This window comes from Erinaceus europaeus, chromosome 17 (genome assembly GCF_950295315.1).
Source record: "Erinaceus europaeus chromosome 17, mEriEur2.1, whole genome shotgun sequence".
NCBI lineage: Eukaryota > Metazoa > Chordata > Mammalia > Eulipotyphla > Erinaceidae > Erinaceus > Erinaceus europaeus.
In genome coordinates this window covers 64640253-64661128 of record NC_080178.1, presented here as the reverse complement: position 1 = coordinate 64661128, position 20876 = coordinate 64640253, and the positions used below count along the sequence as shown (strand labels likewise).

Below are 20876 nucleotides of genomic sequence, written 5' to 3'. Positions count from 1 at the left end.
CAGAGCCAAGGCCATTTAAGGATCCTTGCAGCCCAAAGCAGTCACACTGGAAGGCAGTCTCCATAGCAACGGACCCTGGGGGTGGAGTCAGGGGCAAGGCCAGCCTGCAAGCCTGTTCTTGTACCAGTCTGTGATACACCAGTAATTTCAAACTTCCAGTTGACAGAACAGACTGCTGGGCCTCATCCTCACAATCAAACACAGCAAGAACACAGAGGAAATTACCTGCACTGATGGATCAACACAGCAGCTTAAAAGCCCCAAATGCAGCCCAAAGAAGATTAAAGCGGTAGCGCAGCGGGCTGAGTGCAGGTGGCGCGAAGCGAAGCGCAACGTCCAGCATAAGGATCCCGGTTCGAGGCCCCGGCTCCCCACCTGCAGGGGAGTCGCTTCACTGGCAAGACAGGTCTGTAGGTGTCTCTTTCTCTGCCCGTCTTCCCCTCCTCTCTCCATTTCTCTCTGTCCTATATAACAACGACGACATCGATAACAACAACAATAACTACAACAATAAAAAATATATATATTCAAGCTACGATCTTGAGAAAGCTCACCAAAATGGAAAGTTCAATGGAAGAAAACTTCAACAAACTGAAAGCATCGACAGAGTGAAGCAGAAATCAGAGCAGTAACAAAAAATTAAATATACAGGCGAGGTGGGGCCGGCGAGGCAGCTCCCCAGGGAGGGCACCTGCTTTGCCATGTAGACCTCAGATACAGGTCTGCATACCCAGTACCCACATGGGGGTACTGTGACACTGGGGGAGCTTCCTTGCTGTGGTACGTGTCTCTCTAGCTGAAAAAGTCAACCTAGAATTGGCGAAGTCCCAGTGACCAGAGAGACAGAGACAGTGACAGTGAGTGTGTTTCAGGAGAGAGGCCCACCAGCAAAAAGACAAAGAAGTCAATTTGGTGATTAGAAAGATAAAGTAGAGGAGGAAGACTAAATTAATTAATTAATTAATGGGGCCAGGCGATGGAACACCTGATTAAGCAGATACATAGTGCGCAAGGACCCCGGTTCAAGCCCCTGGTCCACCTGCAGCGGGAAATCTTCATGAGTGGTGATGCAGCGCTGCAGGCGTCTCTGTCTCTCTCCCTCCAGATCTCCCTCTCCCGTCTAAATCTCTGTCTCTGTTGAACAAATCAATATTTTTTAAAACAGAAAATCTTGGGGGCCGGGTGGTAACGCAGCGGGTTAAGCGCACATGGCGCGAAGCACACCGACCGGAGTAAGGAAAGAAAGAAAATCATGCAAAAAGTTGGCCTGGGGAGTCGGCGGTGGTGCTGGGCATGAATGAGGTCCTGGGCTGGTTCCGAGGCACCACACTGAGGAAAGCAGATGAGAAAAGCAAAGCTCCGTCATCCCGGGGGGGGGGGCGCGGGGCGGGGCGGGGCGAAGCGGCGGCGCCGGCGGCGGGTTCACGGTCACTGAGCCCCCACCCGCGAGCCGAGGCGGCCAGCCGCGCAGCGGGCGCGGGAGGCTCCAACCCGCAGCCCCGGTCGCTGAGCACCGCAAGGACGGAGCCGCGGCCGGCGGAGGGGTGCCCAGGGTTCCCTAAACACTGTCCAGCGCGGGGTCGCCGCGCCCCGGGACTCCCCGCCTCCGGGTCCTTCGGCAGCCTCTTCGGCCCCCGCCCCCAGACGCGACGGCACAGGGTGCCCCCCACAGCCAGGCACGCCCCGCCCGCGCCCTAGAGCCTTACCCCTGCGCGCGGGTGCTGTCCCCTCGGTTACGCCGGAGGCCGTGGGCTCGCAGCCGCTTTCCCAGCAGCCCTTCGGGGCCCGGGCATCCCCGCGGGTGCCCAGGTAGAACGCCGCGCCGGTTACCTGGCTGCGCGCTCCCGCTCGGCCGCGCGCAGCGTCGCCGAACGTACTTGGCCGCGGGCTCGCGCTAGAGCGGTGAGCGCACAGTTTAAACTACGGCCCCGCCCCCTCACGCCGCCCTCTGATTGGCTCCCGTCGCCGAGGAGGACCCAGGAAAGGGAAGTGGGAAGAGGCAAAAAAAAAGGTCTCGCTACTTCCGGACCCCGCCCTTCACAGGAGCGTAGAGGCGACTACAAGTCCCAGCGGCGCCCGGCGCCCTGGAGCCCCACCCCGGGATGCTCACACGTCCCAGTAGGCACGAGGCTGTGCCTACGGCGTCCAGCAAGGACGTGAGGTAGTTGCCATGGAGTTACGCTGAGTAACACCGAGGTAGAGGCACGCAGGAGGCTGCTGGGGAAGCGATGGCGGGTGAGTCAGGCTGGGGATCTGGAGGCCCGCGCTCGGGGACGACAGATGGAAGGAGACGGGAGGGGTCGAGTTACCGACTAAGGACTTGCTTTGTCAGCAGACCCGAGACCCCGTCCCTGCCTCCTTCCTCCGATTTACAGTGAACCAGAGACTTGGCCCAAACAGGATAGGCAGGCGCCGTGCGCAGGAGCTGAAATACAAGCCCACATGCACTTGTGGGTGTTTAAGGTCTTTCCCCACTGGGCGGGAGAGATGGAGATAGCATAATGGTTATGCAAAAAAATTTTTTTGTTTTTTTTTGTTTTAATTTTTTAGTTAGACCAGAGAGTACTGCTCAGCTCTGGCTTATGTTGGCGATGGGGATTGAACCTGGGACCTTTGGTGCCTCACGCATGAAAGTCTTTTTGCAGAACCATTATGCTGTCTTCCCAGGCCGCAAAAAGACTTGTGCCTGAGCCTCTTAACTCACAGGTTCAATCCCTAGCACCACCATAAACCATAGCTGAGCAGTGCTTCAGTCTCTCTGTATCTCTGTCATTAAAATGAAACTATATATATATCCGCACCATAAATATGAACCCCCTGACATCAATGTCTCAAATCCCTGACACACCCTGAGATCTGGAATATCCCGAAACACAAGGTAGTTTTCTTTTCAGCATTTATTTTATTGGTGGCCCAGGAGGTGGCACAGTGGATGAAGAATTGAACTTTCAAGCCTGATGTCCAGAGTTTGCTTCCTGGTATGCACGTGGCAGGGTGATGCGCTGGTGGTGTGTGTGTCTATTTCTCTTGTCTCCTCCCCCACCCCTCTCTCCATTAAAAAAAAAAAGTCTTTTAATTTTTTAAAAATTCATTTATCGGATAAAGACAGCCAGAAATCAAGAGGGAAGGGGGTGAGAGAGAGGGAGAGGGAGAGACACACCTGCTTCACAAATCACAAAGCTTTCCCCCTGCAGGTGGGGACTGGGAGCTAGAACCAGGGTCCTTGCACATTGTAATATGTGCGCTCAACCAGGTGCGCCACCACCTGGCCCCTAAAAAAAAAAAAAAACCTTTAAAAAATAGTTATTACACATGTGAGATTCTTGAGACAGCATCACTCTAACACATGCAGTGTTGGGGATTAAACCAGGAAACCAGGCATGTTAAGTATAATGCTTTACCAGTTGAGTCATCTTCCCAGACCATGGGTTGGGTTTACATCTGATGAGCTAAAACTCTCTTCAAGATGTGGGGGTAATTGATGCTGGGGAGACAGCAACAGACATTCAAGCCTGAGGCACCAGAAGTCCCACATTCCATGCCCAGAACCACCATAAGCCAGAGATGACCAGTGCTCTGGTTAAAAATAAATATGTCCCCCCAATAAAGGGAAAAATAAATAAATATATATATATGTATTTAGATTAAATCACATATCCTAACTCTAGAGATACAGAATTTTTTAATGAACTTGAACTACCTTTTTTCCTTGAAGCAAGAAGCTCCCCCAAGTAGACCGTCCTCAGTATCAGCAGGTTCTTCCCACACAGGCTCATTAGACGTCCTGCCAGGAACAGGCCTCTCCGTGCCAGCCCTCCTCCAAGGGTCCCTTCTCTAAAGCTTCGCTCCTTTCGGGGCCTTCATTACAGGTCTACTATGTTTAGTAAGTAACCCAACAATTTCAGAACATTCCAAACCAGGACAGGTATGCTCCTCCCACTTTTTCCAGTCAGTCTGGACAGATGAGGAAGGCTCTGGGTTATAACCTGCTTCTGGTCATGAGGCAGAGGAGCAGTTGGGAAAGACTGACCAAAAATAAAGAGCAAAGCAGCCTCCTGGGTTTGTCAGCCTCCCTAGAAACAAGGCCTCATTCAGCTAGTTTGTTTCGCTTGTCTAGCAAGTCTTTAGTGACACCCATTTTTTTGCCAGAGTGACTGTAAGATAGTGTTGGGTAAGAAAATCTCATGTCTAGGGGCCAGGCGGTGGCACACATGGCTAAGCACAAACATTACAGTGCACAAAGACCCAGGTTCGAGCCTCTGGTCCTCACTTGCAGGGGGAAAGCTTCAGGAGTGGTGAAGCAGTGCTGCAGATGTCTCTCTCTATCTACCCCTCCTTTCTCAGTTTCTCTCTGTCTCTATCTAATAATAAATAAATAATTTTAAAAAAGAGAAATCTGACTTCTTTCCTGGCCCTTAAGCTCACTGAGAGGGAACAGCAAATAAGTTATAAAGAAATTAATATGGGCAGGAATAGATAGCATAATCAATAGTTATGCAAAGAGTGTCTCCTGTCTGAGGCTCCAAAGTCCCAGGTTCAATCACCAGCACCACCATAAGCCAGACCTGAGCAGTACTCTGATCTCTTCCTCGTTAAAATATAAATTTAGGGACCGGGTGGTAGCACACCTGGTTGAGCGACAGTGTTGCAATGTGCAAGGACCCAGGTTCAAGCCCCCGGCCCCCACCTGTAGGGGGAAAGCTTCACGAGTGGTAAAGCAGGGTTGCAGGTGTCTCTCTGTCTCTTTCCCTCTCTGCCTCTCCCTTCCTCTCAATTTCTGACTGTTTCTATCCAGTAAAAAAAAAAAATTGAAAAAATAATAAATTTTTTAAAAAAAGAATATGATAGGAATCCAGCAGGAGGTGGTGTTGTAGAGAAAGCCTTGGGCTCTCAAACATGTGGTTGCTTGCCAGAGTGATGCTCTGGTTCTCTCCCTCATTAACAAATAATTTTTTTTTGACTCCAGGGTTATTGCTGGGGCTAGGCGCCTGCACCACAAATCCACTGCACCTGGAGGCCATTTTTTTCCCCTTTTGTTGCCCTTGTTGTTTTATCATTGTTGTGGTTATTATTGTTGTTCTTATTAATGTCGTTGTTGGATAGGACAGAGAAATCGAGACAGGAGGGGAAGACAGAAAGGGGAGAGAAAGACAGACACCTGCAGACCAGCCACTTGTGAAGCGGCTCCCATGCAGGTGGGGAGCCAGGGGCTCGAACCGGGATCCTTACACAGGTCCTTGCGCTTAGCACCATGTGCACTTAACTTACTGCGCTACCACCCAACCCCCAATAATTTTTTAAAAATATTTATGCATTTATTTATTCCCTTTTGTTGCCTTTGTTGTTTTATTGTTGTCATCCCTTCACCGCTTGTGTCCCAGGTTCAGTCCCCCGCACCACCTTAATCCAGAGCTGAGCAATGCTCTGGTTAAAAAAAAAAAAAAAAAAAAACATAGTGACTTGAAATAGTAAGCATTTATTATTGCTTCCAAGTCTGAGTCATGTCTCTTCTACTCATGACTCCTCTGTGAGTTGGGCAACTGTTGTGATTTTGACTTGGGATAGGCTGACTCTTGGATGATCTCAGCTGGGATGTCAGCGGCTCTCTCTTTCACACCTCTCTCACCTATACATTCTGTGCATCGCTCCAAACAGACCTGCCATGTACTCATGGCACTGACAGTGAGCAAGCAGGCAAGCACTCTGTCAAGTCTGCCTAATGTTAACCAACATCCAGTTGGTCAGAACAAGTCACATGAGTTCAGTACCAGAACAGGTGGGACAATGAAGTCTCAGAGTAAAAAGGAATATATAGGGACTTGAGCAGTAGCGCAGCGGGTTAAGCCCCCGACTCCCCACCTGCACGGGAGTCACTTCACAAGTAATGCAGCAGGTCTGCAGGTGTCTGTCTTTCTCTCCCCGTCTTCCCCTCCTCTCTCCATTCCTCTTTATCCTATCAACAACAACGACATCAATAACAACAATAATAATTACAACAATAAAACAAGGGCAACAAAAGGGAATATTTTTTTTAAAAAAAGAATATATACTGGAGACCATCAACAGAGACCATCAAAGAAATTGATCTGTCAGGCGGTAGCGCAGCAGGTTAAGCACAGGTGACACAAAGTGCAAGGACCTGCATAAGGATCTCGGTTCGAGCCCCCAGCTCCCCACCTGCAGGGGAGTCGCTTCATAAGCAGTGAAGCAGGTCTGCAGGTGTCTGTCTTTTTCTTCCCCTCTGTCTTCCCCTCCTCTCTCCATTTCTCTCTGTCCTGTCCAACAGCAACGACATCAATAACAACAACAATAATAACTACAACAACAATGAAAAACAACAAGGGCAACAAAAGGGAAAATAAATAAATAAATTGATCTAACGTAAGACACACTGATTAGGTTCATCTGGAAAGAAAAGGCTTGACTGAAGAAAGCACTCTAGAGTTGAGTATTGAAACATGAAAGAGGGTGTACACCAATGGTTATGCAAAAGGACTTTCATGCCTGAAGCACCAAAGGTTCCAGGTTCAATCCTCAACACTGCCAGAACTGGTGCATGGGTGGTTCAGTGGTAGAATTTTCGCCTGCCCGACACCGCCATAAAACCAGAGCTGAGTAGTGCTCTGGTTAAAAAGAAGAAAGAAAGGAAAAGAAAAGAAACAGAGAAGTCCTTGAATATGTAGCTCTTATTTGGAACTGGTTGCAGGCCAGTTTGCCACTATCTATAGAAACCCAGCGGGGGGGCCAGGCGGTGGCGCAGCGGGTTAAGCGCAGGTGGCGCAAAGCACAAGGACTGGCTTGAGGATCCCAGTTCGAGCCTCTGGCTCCCCACCTGCAGGGGAGTCGCTTCACAGGTGGTGAAGCAGGTCAACAGGTGTGTCCATCTTTCTCTTCCCTTCTCTGCCTTCCCCCTCCTCTCTCCAGTTCTCTCTGTCCTATCCAACAACAACAGCAATAACAACAATAATATTCATAACGACGATGATAAGGGCAACAAAAGGGGAAAAAATAAGTTTGTTTTTTTTTTTAAAGGAGGGCAGTGGAAATAGCATAATGGTTATGCAAAGAGACTCTCATGCCTGAGGCTCCTAAATCCCAGGTTCCCTGCACCACTATAAGCCAGAGCTGAGCAGTGCTCTGGTAAAAAATAGAGAAGAGAAGAGAAAAGAAAAGAAGCCCAGCAGGCCTTGCTACACGTAAGCTAGACAGGGCTTTATTATTTGTATTGTGGCTTGCTTCCTTCTGGTCAGACACAAGGCAGAAGGCACTCAACAAATGTTGAGAGTTGAATATCTTCCTGTGAATGAACTGTGGACTGAAACAGCTGAACCTGGAAGCTGAGTGTCTGAAAGACAAGCTTAGCATTAACCCTCGCAAAACAGAAAACCTTGTGCTTGGCACTTTCTCATTCATTCTTCTCAGACACTTCCTGGGTATTTGCTGTAAGTCGGGTTTTGTGTTAGATGATGAACAAAACACAGCCTGGACTGCTGGTTTAGTGAAAAAGACTAATGATCCTTCTCAACTGGTAAATACATCTGGCTGCTATTGGGGCCTCCATTTAAAAATTTACTCTCTGGGAGTCGGGGGATACCACAGCGGGCTAAGCGCAGGTGATGCAAAGCGCAAGGACCAGCATAAGGATCCTGGTTCAAACCCCCAGCTCCCCACCTGCAGGGGAGTTGCTTCACAAGCAGTGAAGCAGGTCTGCAGGTGTCTATCTTTCTCTCCCCCTCTGTCTTGCCCTCCTCTCCATTTCTCTCTGTCCTATCCAACAATGACAATAATAATAACTACAACAGTAAAACAACAAGGGCAACAAAAGGGAATGAATTTTTTTTTAAATTTACTCTTCAGGGGAATCGGGCTGTAGCACAGCGGGTTAAGCGCACGTGGCGCAAAGCGCAAGGACCGGGGTAAGGATCCCAGTTTGAACCCCGGCTCCCCACCTGCAGGAGGGTCTCTTCACAGGCAGTGAAGCAGGTCTGCAGGTGTCTATCTTTCTCTCCCCCTCTCTGTCTTCCCCTCCTCTCTCCATTTCTCTTTGTCCTGTCCAACAACGACGGCATCAGTAACAATAATATCTACAATAATATCTACAACAATAAAACAAGGGCAACAAAAGGGAATATATAAGTAAATAAATCTTTTTTAAAAATTTACTCTTCGAGAAAAGTGCACCAAGTACTGATGCAAAAACAAAAGACACATGGGGTGAGGGGACCTTGGGGTGATTACCTGGTAGAGTGCATATTACCACGCACAAGGACTCAGGTTTCAAACCCCCAGTCTCCACTTGCATGGGGGGAAGCTTGCAAGTATCTCTCTATTTCCCTTTGCCATCTTAATTTCTCTGTCCCATCAAATTGAGAGGAAAAAGGGCAGGAGAGATAGCATTAATGGTTATGTGAAAAGACTTTCATGACAGACTTTGAATCCCAGGTTCAGTCCCCCCCCACCCCCCCACGGGACCATAAGCCAGAGCTGAACAATGCTCTGATTAAAAAAAAAAAAAAAGTGTGTGTGGGGGGGGTTGGGCCATAGCTCAGCGGGTTAAGCGCACATGGTGCGAAGCGCAAGGACTGGCAGAAGAATCCTGGTTCAAGCCCTGGCTCCCCACCTGCAGGGGAGTCGCTTCACAGGTGGTGAAGCAGGTCTGCAGGTGTCTATCTGTCTCTCCCCCTCTCTGTCTTCCCCCTCCTCTCTCTATTTCTCTCTGTCTTATCCAACAACAATTGACATCAATAACAACAGTAATAACAACAACAATAAAAAAATAAGGGCAACAAAAGTGGAAGAAAAAAATTGGATTCATCATGTAATCAGACCTGGACCAGTGGCTAAAGTAAGGCAAGGGAAACTGACTGTGACATGCACTCGTCAAATCACTGGGCCTTTTGTTGCTATATCACATATAAAACCCCTTGGTAAAGTGTGTCTTCAGCTCTCAGCTTCCCAGGTGAGTAGTGTTCTCATGGGCTCTCTCCAGTCTCTCAAAATCACCAGCTTTACTCAGCTAACAAATTGGAAAGCATCTGCTAAAACAAGTCACACCACATGGCTTGTAACATTGGAAAGGACTGACTACTAAACACCCTCTCAGTATTTCCATTTTAATAGGAGACAACCCCAGAACAAAAGAATGAATCCTTAGTGGTGAAGTTGCAGGCACCAGTGACAGGTGAGTGGTAGGGAGGCAGACTCATATACATGTGACTACATCCAGGACTAGGACGGAAAGAAAAATGGGACAGATGCCCAAGCAGAGACAGGAGCAAGTCTTCAGTGGGTCAGACCGCACAGGGCAGACACCAGGCAGATCTGCCGCAAGCCCTCAGGGGTTTGTTAAACAACAGAGCGGCCCAGTTGATGTCACCAGTGGGGAGGCACCAAGACAACCTCCATGGTAACTTCTGTGCAGTAGAAGGGGCCTCAGTGTAGGGTTCAGGAGACACAATTGCTGACCACTACTGACTCGCTGGCTTGGCTTTGGGCAAGTGCTTGCAACTTAGGGGTCTGGTTTTTGTCTGCTTAGGGAGTAAAAATGGGTGAGGTGTCAAATGTAAAGGATGGGAAGGTGCTCTGAGAAAGAGAAAGTGCTCAGCCAACGCAAGGAACTGAAACCAGTATCTGAAAACAGGGATGCAGCCTGGCAGACCTGCAGTGGAGCAAGAGAGAGCGGGGTGGGGGTGGGGGTGGGGGTGGGGGTGGGGTGGAGGGCAGGCTACAGGAAACATGGGCTGGTGCTCCTTGTAGCTGGAACACCAGTCTGTCTCTGTCCTTCCAGGCTAAACCCGGACTCCCAGGGCCCATCCTTCCACCTGACAAATGATGGCCTGAACTATGAGTAAACAGGACTCTATGAACACTTCGGTCCAAGAGCCCCCTCTTGACTTCTCCTTCCGAAGCATCCACGTGATCCAAGGTCAGCCCTCAGCACCGCACTCTGCTCCCCACTGCACAGGCTACGGCCAGCCAGTGTCTTCTCATCTGCGTGCAGCAGGGTTTGTCCCGCCCCCTTTCTTATTATCTTTAGTGGGGAGCAGGTGGAAAGGGTTTAGCCTTTTCAGAAAGGAACTAGGGGGCGGGCAGTAGCTCAGTGGGTTAAGTGCACATGGCACAAAGAGCAAAGACGGTATAAGGATCCCAGTTCCAGCCCCCGGCTCTCTACCTGCAGCACAAGCAGTGAAGCAGGTCTGCAGGTGTCTGTCTTTCTCTCCCCGTCTTCCCCTCCTCTCTTGATTTCTCTCTGTCCTATCCAACAAGGGCAACAAAATGGGAAAAATGGCCTCCGGGAGCAGTGAATTCCTAGTACTGGCACCAAGCCTGAAAAATAACCCCAGAGGCAAAAAAAAAAAAAGAGAGAGAGAGAGAGAAAGGAACCAGTAGGCTCTCAGAGTGACTGATCATTTTCAGAAGCTGCCAGTTCCCTTCTGAGAGCCCAGACCTGTTCCCATCACTGGGAAAGCAAGCCACATCTTTCACTAGCAAGTTGCATATTTTCTTCTTGGGGGGGGAGGTCAGTGTTTTTTTTTTAATTTATTCTCTTTTGTTGCCCTTATTGTTTTATTGTTGTAGTTATTGTTGTTACTGATGTCATTGTTGTTGAATAGGACAGAGAGAAATGGAGAGAGGAGAGGACAACAGAAAGGGGGAAAGACAGACACCTGCAGACCTGCTTCACCACTTATGAAGCGACTCCCCTGCAGTTGGGGAGCCAGGGCTTGAACCGGGATCCTTATCTGGTCCTTGTGCTTAACCCACTGCACTACCACCCGACTCCCTGGGGGGGGGGGCAGTGTTTTTAACAGAGCTCTGCTCAGTTCTTGCTTATGGTGGTGCTGGAGTTTGAACTTGAGACTTCGGAGTCTCAGATGTGAAAATCTTGCATAACCATTATGCTACCTCCTCAGCCCACCATGTTTCCATTGTGAATAATCATTACTTTTTTTTTTATCCACAACAGTCATATCCAAGTTGGTTTTTTTTCTTCCCTCATCTTAATGCAGGTCCAGCAATGGCTTCACTTGCTCCCATTTTACCATCCAGTGTCTTCTAGTACTCCAGTGGGGCAAAGGGGAGGTTCAGTATTAGCGTATTCTCAAAGGGATATGCTTCTTCCCAGAAAGCTGTTCCTCTTGGCTCTTTGCACCTGTGCAATCCCACCACTCCCAATGGCCTCTTCTTTTTTTCCAGGTAGAGGGTAAGAGATAGAGAGGGAGACACAGAGAAGAGACACCACAGCACTGCTCCACCAGATGTGAAGCTTCCCCTAAGCATGGTGCTCCCATGTGGTAGCTGGGGGCTTAAACACCACTGCCAAGGCCCTCACAAGTACTACAGTATATGTTCTATAGGGTCGACTAACACCCCCCTTTTTTAATCTGTATAGTAACTTGCCGTTAGAAAACAAGGTTAGCATCCACGTTCTAGCTCTATCGTCCGGCATATTAGCCTTCTCTCAGACAATGACATTAAAGTCCAGGGTGCAGAGTTAGGAGCCTTGGCTTGGGCTCAGGGTGCCTACTTAAATTGGCATCAGCCACAACAGTGATTCACATTTGTTCTCTGATGAGTTCTTTCATGAATGCATGCCAGCCTACCGTGATCGTTCTTGGGCATGACTGAGTCTGTATTTCATGAGGATTAGAGTTGCAATAATGACTGTTTCTAAAAGCTGAGGAGGGAAGGAATTATGGCCACTACCTCCCCTGGCAATTTCCAACTTCTGGCAGAGGGTGCAGCTTTGTCCTCGGTGAGGTCCCCAGGATAAGGGTGACACACAAGCTACTGTAACCAAATGTAACTCCAAAAGCATTCTACAATATGTCTATATCCAATCGTTCATCCTTTCATTCAGCAGTTAAATATTGACTGAACAGCTGTTAAGCACACCTGTACATATGCCAAAGTCTGCGTTGTGTGTGTGTTGGCATTGTAGGGAGGGGAGCAAGAGAGCCACAGCCAAGTCCAAGTGGCCTGTCAGGCTCCCCAGAGCTTAGAGAACACACTCAAAAATCAAGGCTAAAGGACAAGGCAGTTGGAGGGATATTGGGCATGCTATTTGCTGGATTAACCACCAGAGTGTTAACAGAATCTGAAACAGCAGTGACTTTAAGAGGCTGTATGAGCTCCAGCCCATGAGGCTCAACTTAAGGCTCCTGAGGCTGCAGCATTAAGGAAGTGTCCTCCTGCACATGTCCTCGACCCCTCCTTCATGGTGTGAGGGATGGGCCGTGCCAGTTCTTCACATCTCACTAACCCCTGCCCTCTGAGGACACATGTTAAAAGCAGCCTGGTAACATCTTCATAGATGAAGCCAGGCCTGCAAAATAGCTCTTGTGCACAGCATGCTGCTTTGCCATGTGTGCAGCCCAGGTCTGAGCCCAGCCCCCACTATACCGAAGGAAGCTTTGATACGGTTTCTTTTAATTTTTTTTTAACTTTGATGGAACAGAGAAATTTAAAGGGAAGAGAGAGGGGGAGGGACAGAAGGGGAGAGAGGGAGAGATACAAAGAGAGACTTGTAGCACTGCTTCACCACTTGTGAAGCTTTCCCCCTGTAAGTGGGGAACTCCAGGGTGGAGTTTTCCCCAGGTTTGGGGGCTCAATAACCCTCAATTCTCCCAGAGTTATTTCTGGTTGTTTCTAAATTTTCCCTGGTCTCTTCTGAATAAGGCAACTTTGACCGAGAACACAGCATCCTGGTAGAATTTGCAGGGAGTGGTGAACTGGAACAACCTTCACAACCTTCCTCACCTTTGAAACAGGAGCCCCAGGCAGCCTCAAATTTTAGGCAGTGCCTCATCGGACAGGGTACTGGTCCATATGGAGCTGTCCTGACGTGACCTTTTCTTTCCCATTTTATTTCAGGGTTCAGAGACAGGAGATAATGAGTTTGAGTCAGGATTAAGAGCTTATTCATAGGCTGGGGTACTCCACTCCAGTATCCTTCTGCAACCTCCCCCCAACTTTAGGCCTCACTCACTCAGGGAGTAAGGCTGAGCGCCATCTGCTGGATGGTGCCTGACCTGCAGCTGACAAGAGGAAGTTTAACAGTGGGTGAGCCTGAAAGAGAGAAGTGTGTTAAGAACTGAAGGGAGGGAGAAGACAGGACAGGTTTGCATGTACTACGGACTTCCTTCCTTGAAGGCAACTTCAGACGAGTAACCACAAGTCTAATGGGAAACAGGCACAATCGTGTGTGTGTGTGTGTGTGTGTGTGTGTGTGAATGATAGAGAGGAGAGCACTTAAGAGAGCTTCACTCTAGCATGTGGTGCTGGGGATAGAACTCAGGACCTCATACTTAAGTGTCCAAGGCCTCAACCTCTACACCACCTCCTGACTCACAAGGCAAAACGTTTTTCTCTGTCCAGAACTGCACTTTGGCTCTCCCACTGACTATGGCAGGGATCTCACTTGTCAGAAATGTTGGGGGTGGGGTTTACTGAGAAAATAGCTGACATGGGCATGAGGGAGCTAGTACAATGTTCATACAAAAAGACTCATGCCTGCGACTCTGAGGTTCAATCCTCCACACCACTCTAAGTCAGAGCTGAGTAGTGCCCTGATAAAACCACTGGCTAGGACACTGCACAGGCTGTGCCCTGCTCACTCACTATGCAGGTTCAGTCCAGCCCTCACCATACTGAAGGAAGCCTCAGTGTGTCAGAGCTCTCCGTCTCTGTCTCTAACTGAAGAATCCTGTAACAGGGAAGAACCAATGATGACAAAAAATAAATAAATAATTTAAGGGGGGCAGGCGGTAGTGCAGAGAGTTAAGCACATACGGCAGTAAGTGCAGGGACCGGCATAAGAATCCAGGTTCACAGTGGTCCGGGAGGTGGCACAGTGGAGAAAGCATTGGACTCTCAGGCATGAGGTCCTGAGTTCAGTCCCTGGCAGCACATGTACCAGAGTGATGTCTGGTTCGGTTCGAAGGGAGACAGGCGGTGGAGCATCGGGTTAAGCGCATATAGCGCAAAGTTCGAGCCCCACCTGCAGAGGATTCACTTCACAGGCGGTGAAGCAGGTCTGCAGGTGTCCTTCTCTCCCCCTCTGTCTTCCCCTCCTCTCTCCATTTCTCTTTGTCCTATCCAACAACAACAACAACAGCAATAATAACAACGATGATGACAATAAACAACAAGGGCAACTAAAGGAGAAAAAATAAGTATCTATTAAATAATAATTAAAAAAAAATCCCAGTTCGAGTCCCCGGCTCCCCACCTGCAGGAGGGTCGCTTCACAGGCAGTGAAGCAGGTCTGCAGGTGTCTTTCTCTCCCCCTCTCAATTTCTCTGCCCTATCCAACAACAACGACAATAACAATGATAAGCAACCAGGGCAACAAAAGGGAAAATAAATACATTAAAAAAGTGTGTAGGGAGTGGACTCTAACACCACTCTATCCTCTACTCTCTCCTCAGCCAGACTTTCTGAGGGTGTTGTTTATGCTCCCTCCCTGCATCTCCATACTTTCACTCCACTCTCCAGCTCACTCCAATCTAGCTTCTTGCTCCTGGCTCCTGCCTTTTCCTTCAAACAGCCCTCACCACGCTCACTGGGGACTTGGAGGCACCAAGACTACTGCCCAGTCCTTGTCTCATGATTCATCTCAACTGTGGACTCCCTGACCATCTGCACAGCTGTCCTCTGGCTCTCCCAGTGCTCCCGAGCATACAGTAACTTTTTTGTTATTTTTTATTATCCTTATTCATTGGATAGAGACAGCCAGAAATCGAGAGGGGGGAGATAGACACCTGCAAGCCCTGCTTCAGCACTTGCAAAGCTTTTCCCCTGCAGATAGGGACCGGGGGCTCGAACCCGGGCCCTTGTGCACTATAACGTGCACTCATCCAGGTTCACCACCACCTGGCCCCTACAGTAACTTCTTTACTGGACCTTGTTCCTCTCCTAAGGAATCTCATCTATTTTTTTAACTATGTTTGTTTCTTGGGTAGAGACAGCCAGAAATTGAGAGGGAAGGGGGTGACAGAAAGGGAGAGATAAACACCTGCAGCCCTGCTTCACCACTCTCAAAGCTTTCCCCCTGCAGGTGGGGATCGGGGGCTCAAACCCGTGTCCTTGCGCATTTTAATGTGTACTCAAACCAGGTGCGCCACCACCTGGCCCCTCATCCATTTATTTTTTTCTAATATTTATTCCCTTTTGTTGCCCTTGTTGTTTTATTGTTGTAGTTATTATTGTTGATGTCGTCGTTGGATAGGACAGAGAGAAATGGAGAGAGGAGGGGAAGACAGAGGGGGAGAGAAAGACAGACACCTGCAGACCTGCTTCACTGCCTGTGAAGCGACTCCCCTGCAGGTGGGGAGCTGGGGGTTCAAACTGGGATCCTCATCATCCACTTTACTTATTAATGAAAGATGGGGGGGGGGGGACGAACCAGACATCACTCTGGCACATTTGCTTCTAGGGACTGAACTAGGATCCTCATGCCGGAGAGTCCAATGCTTTCCCCACTGTGCCACCTCTGAACCACTTACCTACTTCTCTAACTTGTACTCACCCTCAGTACTAAGGGTTCTCAAGTGCATGTCTCCTGGGCTTCAGATCCTCATCTCCACCACCTCCTTGACTTCTCCACCTTTTTTGTACTCGCCAAAGCCAACCCAGACCTAGTCACATTTCTAGCCCTGTCTCGTTCATGGGCCCTCCTCCTTGCCTCCTTGCCCACCTGTGCAGCACCTACAGGCCTGCCCTGCAGCACACCTGCTTTTGCTCATGCCCTCTCTGCCTGGTCCGCATGTCCGAATCCGCTGAGACTCAGCTCTTGGCTCAGGAGTCCCTCTTCTGTGCAATTCCACTAACTACAGCACTTGTCACACTGTATCGCCACTCTGCCTCCACCTTACCCATACAAGCTTTTCCAAGACACAAACACCTACTTCACCCTTGCCCTCTTACTCATAAAGACCTTGGCACAGGTAGCCTTACACTTTGTTCATGAGTGTCTGTCTTGCCTCTGGCACACACATAGTCAGCATTAACTAGAGAGAGTAGTGTTTTAATACTGATGGATTCCACAGGCTGTCAGCTTCATGCTACTGCTGTCATCTTGGCTCAAACCCAACACCTCCAGCTTTGAAGTCTCCTAATCTGTGCTATGAGTGTGGTCTCCTACTTCCATACACAGACAGACAAGAGATGCTACACTGGACTGGTGATATAACAGGGCTACACAACAGTGTGGGACAGAAAAGTTTTGGCCCTTAGTCCAAGCTGACCCTGACTGCTGGGGTCCAGGGGATGGGATCCTGAACTGACAGTCACGTTGAACTTGTGTGGAACTGTGAGGGGCTGGGAGGTGACACTCAGTTGAAAACACACCATACGACATGGAAGGAGACCTGGGTTCAAGTCCCCACTCCCCAACTTCAGGGTGGATGGACATCTCATAAGCAGTGAAGCAAGTCTACAAGTTATCTTGTCTACCTCTCTAGCGCCCTCCCATTTTGTCCTATCAAATACAATAGAAAGAATAAAGGGAAAGTGGCCACGAGGAGTAATGGTGCCCCAGATGGCCCCAATGAAGGTTAAAAAAAAGGGGGGGTAGTGGCGCAACTGGTTGAGTGCACATTACAATGAGCAAGGACCCAGGTTCAAGTCCCAGGCCCTACCTCGGGGGAGCATCATGAGTGGCGAAGCAATGCTACAGGTGTCTATATGTCTCTGTCTCTCTGTCTCCCCCTTCCTTCTCAATTTCTGGCTGTTTTTTTTTTTTTTCCTTTAAAGTTATCACTGGGGCTCAGTGCCTGCACTTCAAATGCACGGCTCCTGGAGGCCATTTTTCCCATTTTGTTGCCCTTGTTGTTGTTGTTATTGTTGCCATTGCTGCTGCTGTTTTAGACAGGACAGAGAGACATCAAGAGAGGAGGGGAAGACAGAGAGAGAGGGGGAGAGAAAGATAGACACCTGCAGACCTGCTTCACCGCCTGTGAAGCGACTCCCCTGCAGGTGGGGAGCCGGGAGCTTGAACCGGGGTCCTTACACCAGTCCTTGAACTTCATGCCATGTGCTTTTAACCTGCTGTGCTACCTCCCGGCCCACTGTTTCTATCCAATAAATAAAGATAAAAGAAAAGAAAAAAGAGTGGGACTATGTAATTCCAGCCCCTCTAGCTACAGATGGGGCTGCAGATCCTCCCGACCCTATCATTTGCACCCATCTGTTCAGCCCCCAAGGCAGAAAAACAAACACAACACATGCAAGTCTGATTTGTCTTCACAGACCTAATAAGCGAAGAGCCAAGGACAGGGCTTCGCCCACTAAGGCACTCGAAGTCGGGCAAGTCACTGACCCAGTCCCTGTGGCTGAACAACAATGTCCTCAATGACCTGAGAGACTTCAACACTGTAATGTCACAACTGCTGGAGCATCCAGAGAACCTGGCCTGGATTGACTTGTCCTTCAACGACTTGAGTTCCATCGATCCTGTGAGTCCCTCTCCCTGGGAGTGCAGCTGTTTGGGCCCAGAGCCACCAGTGCCCAGCCTCTGCTCTGCCCACATTATCCCACACAGCAGCATGGTGCTATGCAAGAACGCACGTGGCTGGGGGCTCAGATGGATGCAGGTTCAAATCCTAGATTTGGGTGGCCAGGTGGTAACACACCCAGTTAAGCACATGTATCACCATATGTGTGCGAGGACTTGGGTTCAAGCCCCAGCTCCCCACCTATAAGAGGGACACTTCAGGAATAGTGAAGCAGATATGCAGGTGTCTATCTTTGTCTCTCCCTCTCTACCTCCACAACCCCTCTTAGTTTCTCTCTAGTCTAATAGAAAAAAAAAAAAAAAGCAGCTGCTGGAGCAGTACATTCATAGTGCCAACACAAAGCCACAGCAGTAACCCTGGTGGCGATAAAATAAACAAATAAAAAATTAAAAACCCTAGGTTTGTGTTTTGAGGCAATCTTCCTAACCTCTTGAGACCTCGACCTTCCTGTTTTAAGATTAGGTGAGGGTTAATTAAGAAATGTGGAAATCTGGCGGAGGGTAGATAGCATAATGGTTATGCAAACAGACTCTCATGCCTGAGGCTCCAAAGTCCTAGGTTCAATTCCCCCCACTACCACCACCACCACAAGCCAGAGCTGAACAGTGCTCTGGTTAAAAAAAAAAAAAAAAAAAAGAATGTGGCAATCTACTGGCATAGTCTGGAGGTGGTATAGTGACAAAGAGCAAGACTTTCAAGTGTGAGGTCTTAAGTTCAATACCTAGCACCTCCTATGCCAGAGGGATGCTCTGCTATGTTCTCTCCCCTCCCCATAAATAAACCCGAAAAGAATCAGAACATTACTCTGGTTTATATGATGTCAATGTTCAAACTCAGAACCTCATGCTTTTTTATTTAAACTGTTTATTTCTTATTGGATAGAGACAAGAGAAAAATTGAGAGGGGATGGAGATAAGAGAGGGAAAGAGACAGATACCTGCAGCCCTGTGTCACCACTTGTGAAGCTTCCCCCCTGCAGGTGGGGACCAGGGGCTTGAACCCGGATCCTCACACTGTGATGTGTGTGCTTAACCAAGTGTGCCACCGCCTGGCCCCATCCTTCGTGCTTTTTTCTTTGCTTTTCTTTTCCTTATTTACTGGATAGAGAAGTCAAGAAGGGAGGTGGGGACAGGGAGGGATGGAGACAGACAGACACCTGCAGCACTGCTTCACTACTCATGAAACTTCCCCACCCCTCACCCCCCACAAGTGGGGGCTGGGACTTGAACCTGTGTCCTTGCATACTGTACCAGGTGCATTCTAAGAACTGTGCTACCACTTGGGCCCAACCTCATACTTCTAAGTCTAAAGCTCTAGTGGTTATACCTAAGGCCTAGATGTCCTGGCTTCCATCCTTCACACAACCGTGTGCCAGGGCTGAGCAGTACTCTCATTAAAAAGCAAACAAAAGCATGTACAAACTATTGTATTTTACTGTAGCCTGTAAACCATTAATCCCCCAATAAAGAAATTAAAAAAAAAAAAGCATGAACAAAATGTAAATGAAAAGGTAAATAAAAGCAGACCTGAGGGAGTTAGTAGCGCAGCGGGTTAAGCGCAGGTGGCGCAAAGCACAAGGACCGGCGTAAGGATCCCGGTTTGAGCCCCCGGCTCCCCACCTGCAGGGGAGTCGCTTCACAAACAGTGAAGCAGGTCTGCAGGTGTCTGTCTTTCTCTCCCCCTCAGTCTTCCTCTCCTCTCTCCATTTCTCTCTGTCCTATCCAACAACAACGACATCAGTAACAACAACAACAACAACAATGAAAAAAACAGCGGGTAACAAAAGGGAAAATAGAAAAAAAAAAGCAAAAAGCAGGCCTGAGTCCTCTACTACAGCCGGGATGAGCAGTTCCCCAACTCTTCCTGGGCCCACAATCAGTTCTGAGCAGGGGTCAGGCACCCTGTCCAACCTCGCAGCCAATTTCCTTCCCCATTAGGTCCTGACAACTTTCTTCAACCTGAGTGTCCTCTATCTCCATGGCAACAGCATCCAGCGCCTGGGAGAGGTGAATAAGCTGGCCGTTCTGCCTCGGCTCCGAAGCCTCACACTCCATGGCAACCCCATAGAGGAAGAGAAGGGATACAGGTAAGTGCCCTGCCCCCTGGAGCTGGGTTCCCCTAAGAAAGGAGGGGAGATGAGAAGTCCAAGACCACCCTTCGGCCATGCTTGGACCAAGAACACTCCTCACCATGGTCAGGATACACTGGGTCTGCCCCAAACTAGACTCTAAGCCCTCTGTGCCTTGTATACTGGAGAGGTAGAAGCCACTGGTGAATTGGAGGGGAGGGGGGCTGAAGTTGAGGTTGGGGGCCAGCCCTCAGTCTGAGTCTTCCCGCAGGCAATATGTGCTGTGCACCCTGCCCCGCATCACTACGTTCGACTTCAGCGGGGTCACCAAAGCAGACCGCATCACAGCTGAAGTGTGGAAGAGCATGAACATCAAGTCCAAGAAGGTCCGGATCAAGCACAATGCACTCTGAGGTCACCGGGACCTCAGCAGTCCCACAGGCCCGAGCATAGTCCATTTGGATAGACAATAAATAATTCGAGCTTTTCTGCAGATCAGAAGTTGCTGATACGATATAAACATGCCCTCTGGCCCAGGCGCTTGCCGGCAGCTCTGATCCTACTTGCTGGGAGGGCAGTGGTGGGTGGGAAGGCCCACTGGCCTGGGACAAGGGACTCCTGGGTTTGCAGCAGGGCTCTGGAAGCTCATCCATCACCCCCGAGCCACGTGACTCTTCAGTGGTTCATCCAGTAAAACCCAGATGTCACATAATAAAAAGGTTCTACGGACATGCTCAGAGGCCTCCCTGTCAGAAGGTAAAGGGGTCAGGCCGTAAACATTGAACTCCCACCTCCAATCAGATCAGTGTAGCCGTTCTTGTGTTTTGTATGTTGAGATTATGTTTAATATTTCATTTGATAAAAATAAATTTGTTTGATAATATTTGCTTGCTGACTCATTAGATGTTCCTGGCATGCCTGCCAGTCACCCCCCACTTCACCTCCCTCCTCCCAGAGGGTTGTAATTCCACTGGACCTGAGGCAGGGCCCCCAACACTGACAGCTGTCTTCAGATTCAAATCTGTCCAGCTCTGCCGGTGCCCCATCACTACAGACGAGACAATCTCAGTTTTATCATCCAACTGGAGGTCACCACATCAGGAGTCTCAGCTAAGTCCTGGGACCTCATCTCCCGGACTCTGCTCAGATAGACCAAAGCACTGCTCAGCTCTGGCTTCTGGTGGTGCTAGGGACTGAATGAGACCTGGGAGCCTCAGGCATGAAGAAGTCTGGAGCATATACCATTGTGGCGTCTCCCCAGGCCTCTGGGTCCCTCTGAATGCCTCTAGAAG

General features: G+C 49.2%; 2 protein-coding genes across 5 annotated transcripts in view; one reads left to right on the top strand and one right to left on the bottom strand.

Moving 5' to 3' along the window:
• The window catches only part of NUMA1 (nuclear mitotic apparatus protein 1), a 65966-nt gene extending 64125 nt beyond the window's left edge, over positions 1-1841 (bottom strand). Inside the window, exon 1 of the mRNA XM_060176891.1 lies at positions 1707-1841. The gene's annotated coding sequence lies outside the window, so the exon portion shown is untranslated. The remainder of the gene's footprint in view (positions 1-1706) is intronic.
• Positions 1842-2032: 191 nt separating this feature from the next.
• On the top strand, positions 2033-20467 carry LRRC51 (leucine rich repeat containing 51). Of its 4 annotated transcripts, none has more exons than XM_060176907.1 (5): positions 2034-2235; positions 9788-9925; positions 17251-17456; positions 19454-19602; positions 19856-20467. In XM_060176907.1, exons 2-5 carry the CDS (start codon positions 9844-9846, stop codon positions 19995-19997), a joined length of 579 nt encoding a protein of 192 aa, XP_060032890.1. In that variant the 5' UTR covers positions 2034-2235; positions 9788-9843; the 3' UTR covers positions 19998-20467. The 4 variants fall into 4 exon arrangements, with proteins under 4 accessions (XP_016045668.1, XP_060032890.1, XP_060032891.1 ...); XM_060176908.1 differs by having other exon boundaries at positions 2046-2161; XM_007527502.3 differs by lacking the exon at positions 2034-2235 and adding an exon at positions 9121-9181.
• Positions 20468-20876: the final 409 nt, after the last annotated feature.

Bases quoted from the DNA above. Each gene is read 5' to 3' on its own strand.
- LRRC51 (XM_060176907.1), top strand. From the start codon at position 9,844: ATGAGTAAACAGGACTCTATGAACACTTCGGTCCAAGAGCCCCCTCTT. The intron at 17,457-19,453 runs GTGAGTCCCTCT...CTTCCCCATTAG, and splicing joins ACTTGAGTTCCATCGATCCT to GTCCTGACAACTTTCTTCAA. The intron at 19,603-19,855 runs GTAAGTGCCCTG...GTCTTCCCGCAG, and splicing joins GAGGAAGAGAAGGGATACAG to GCAATATGTGCTGTGCACCC.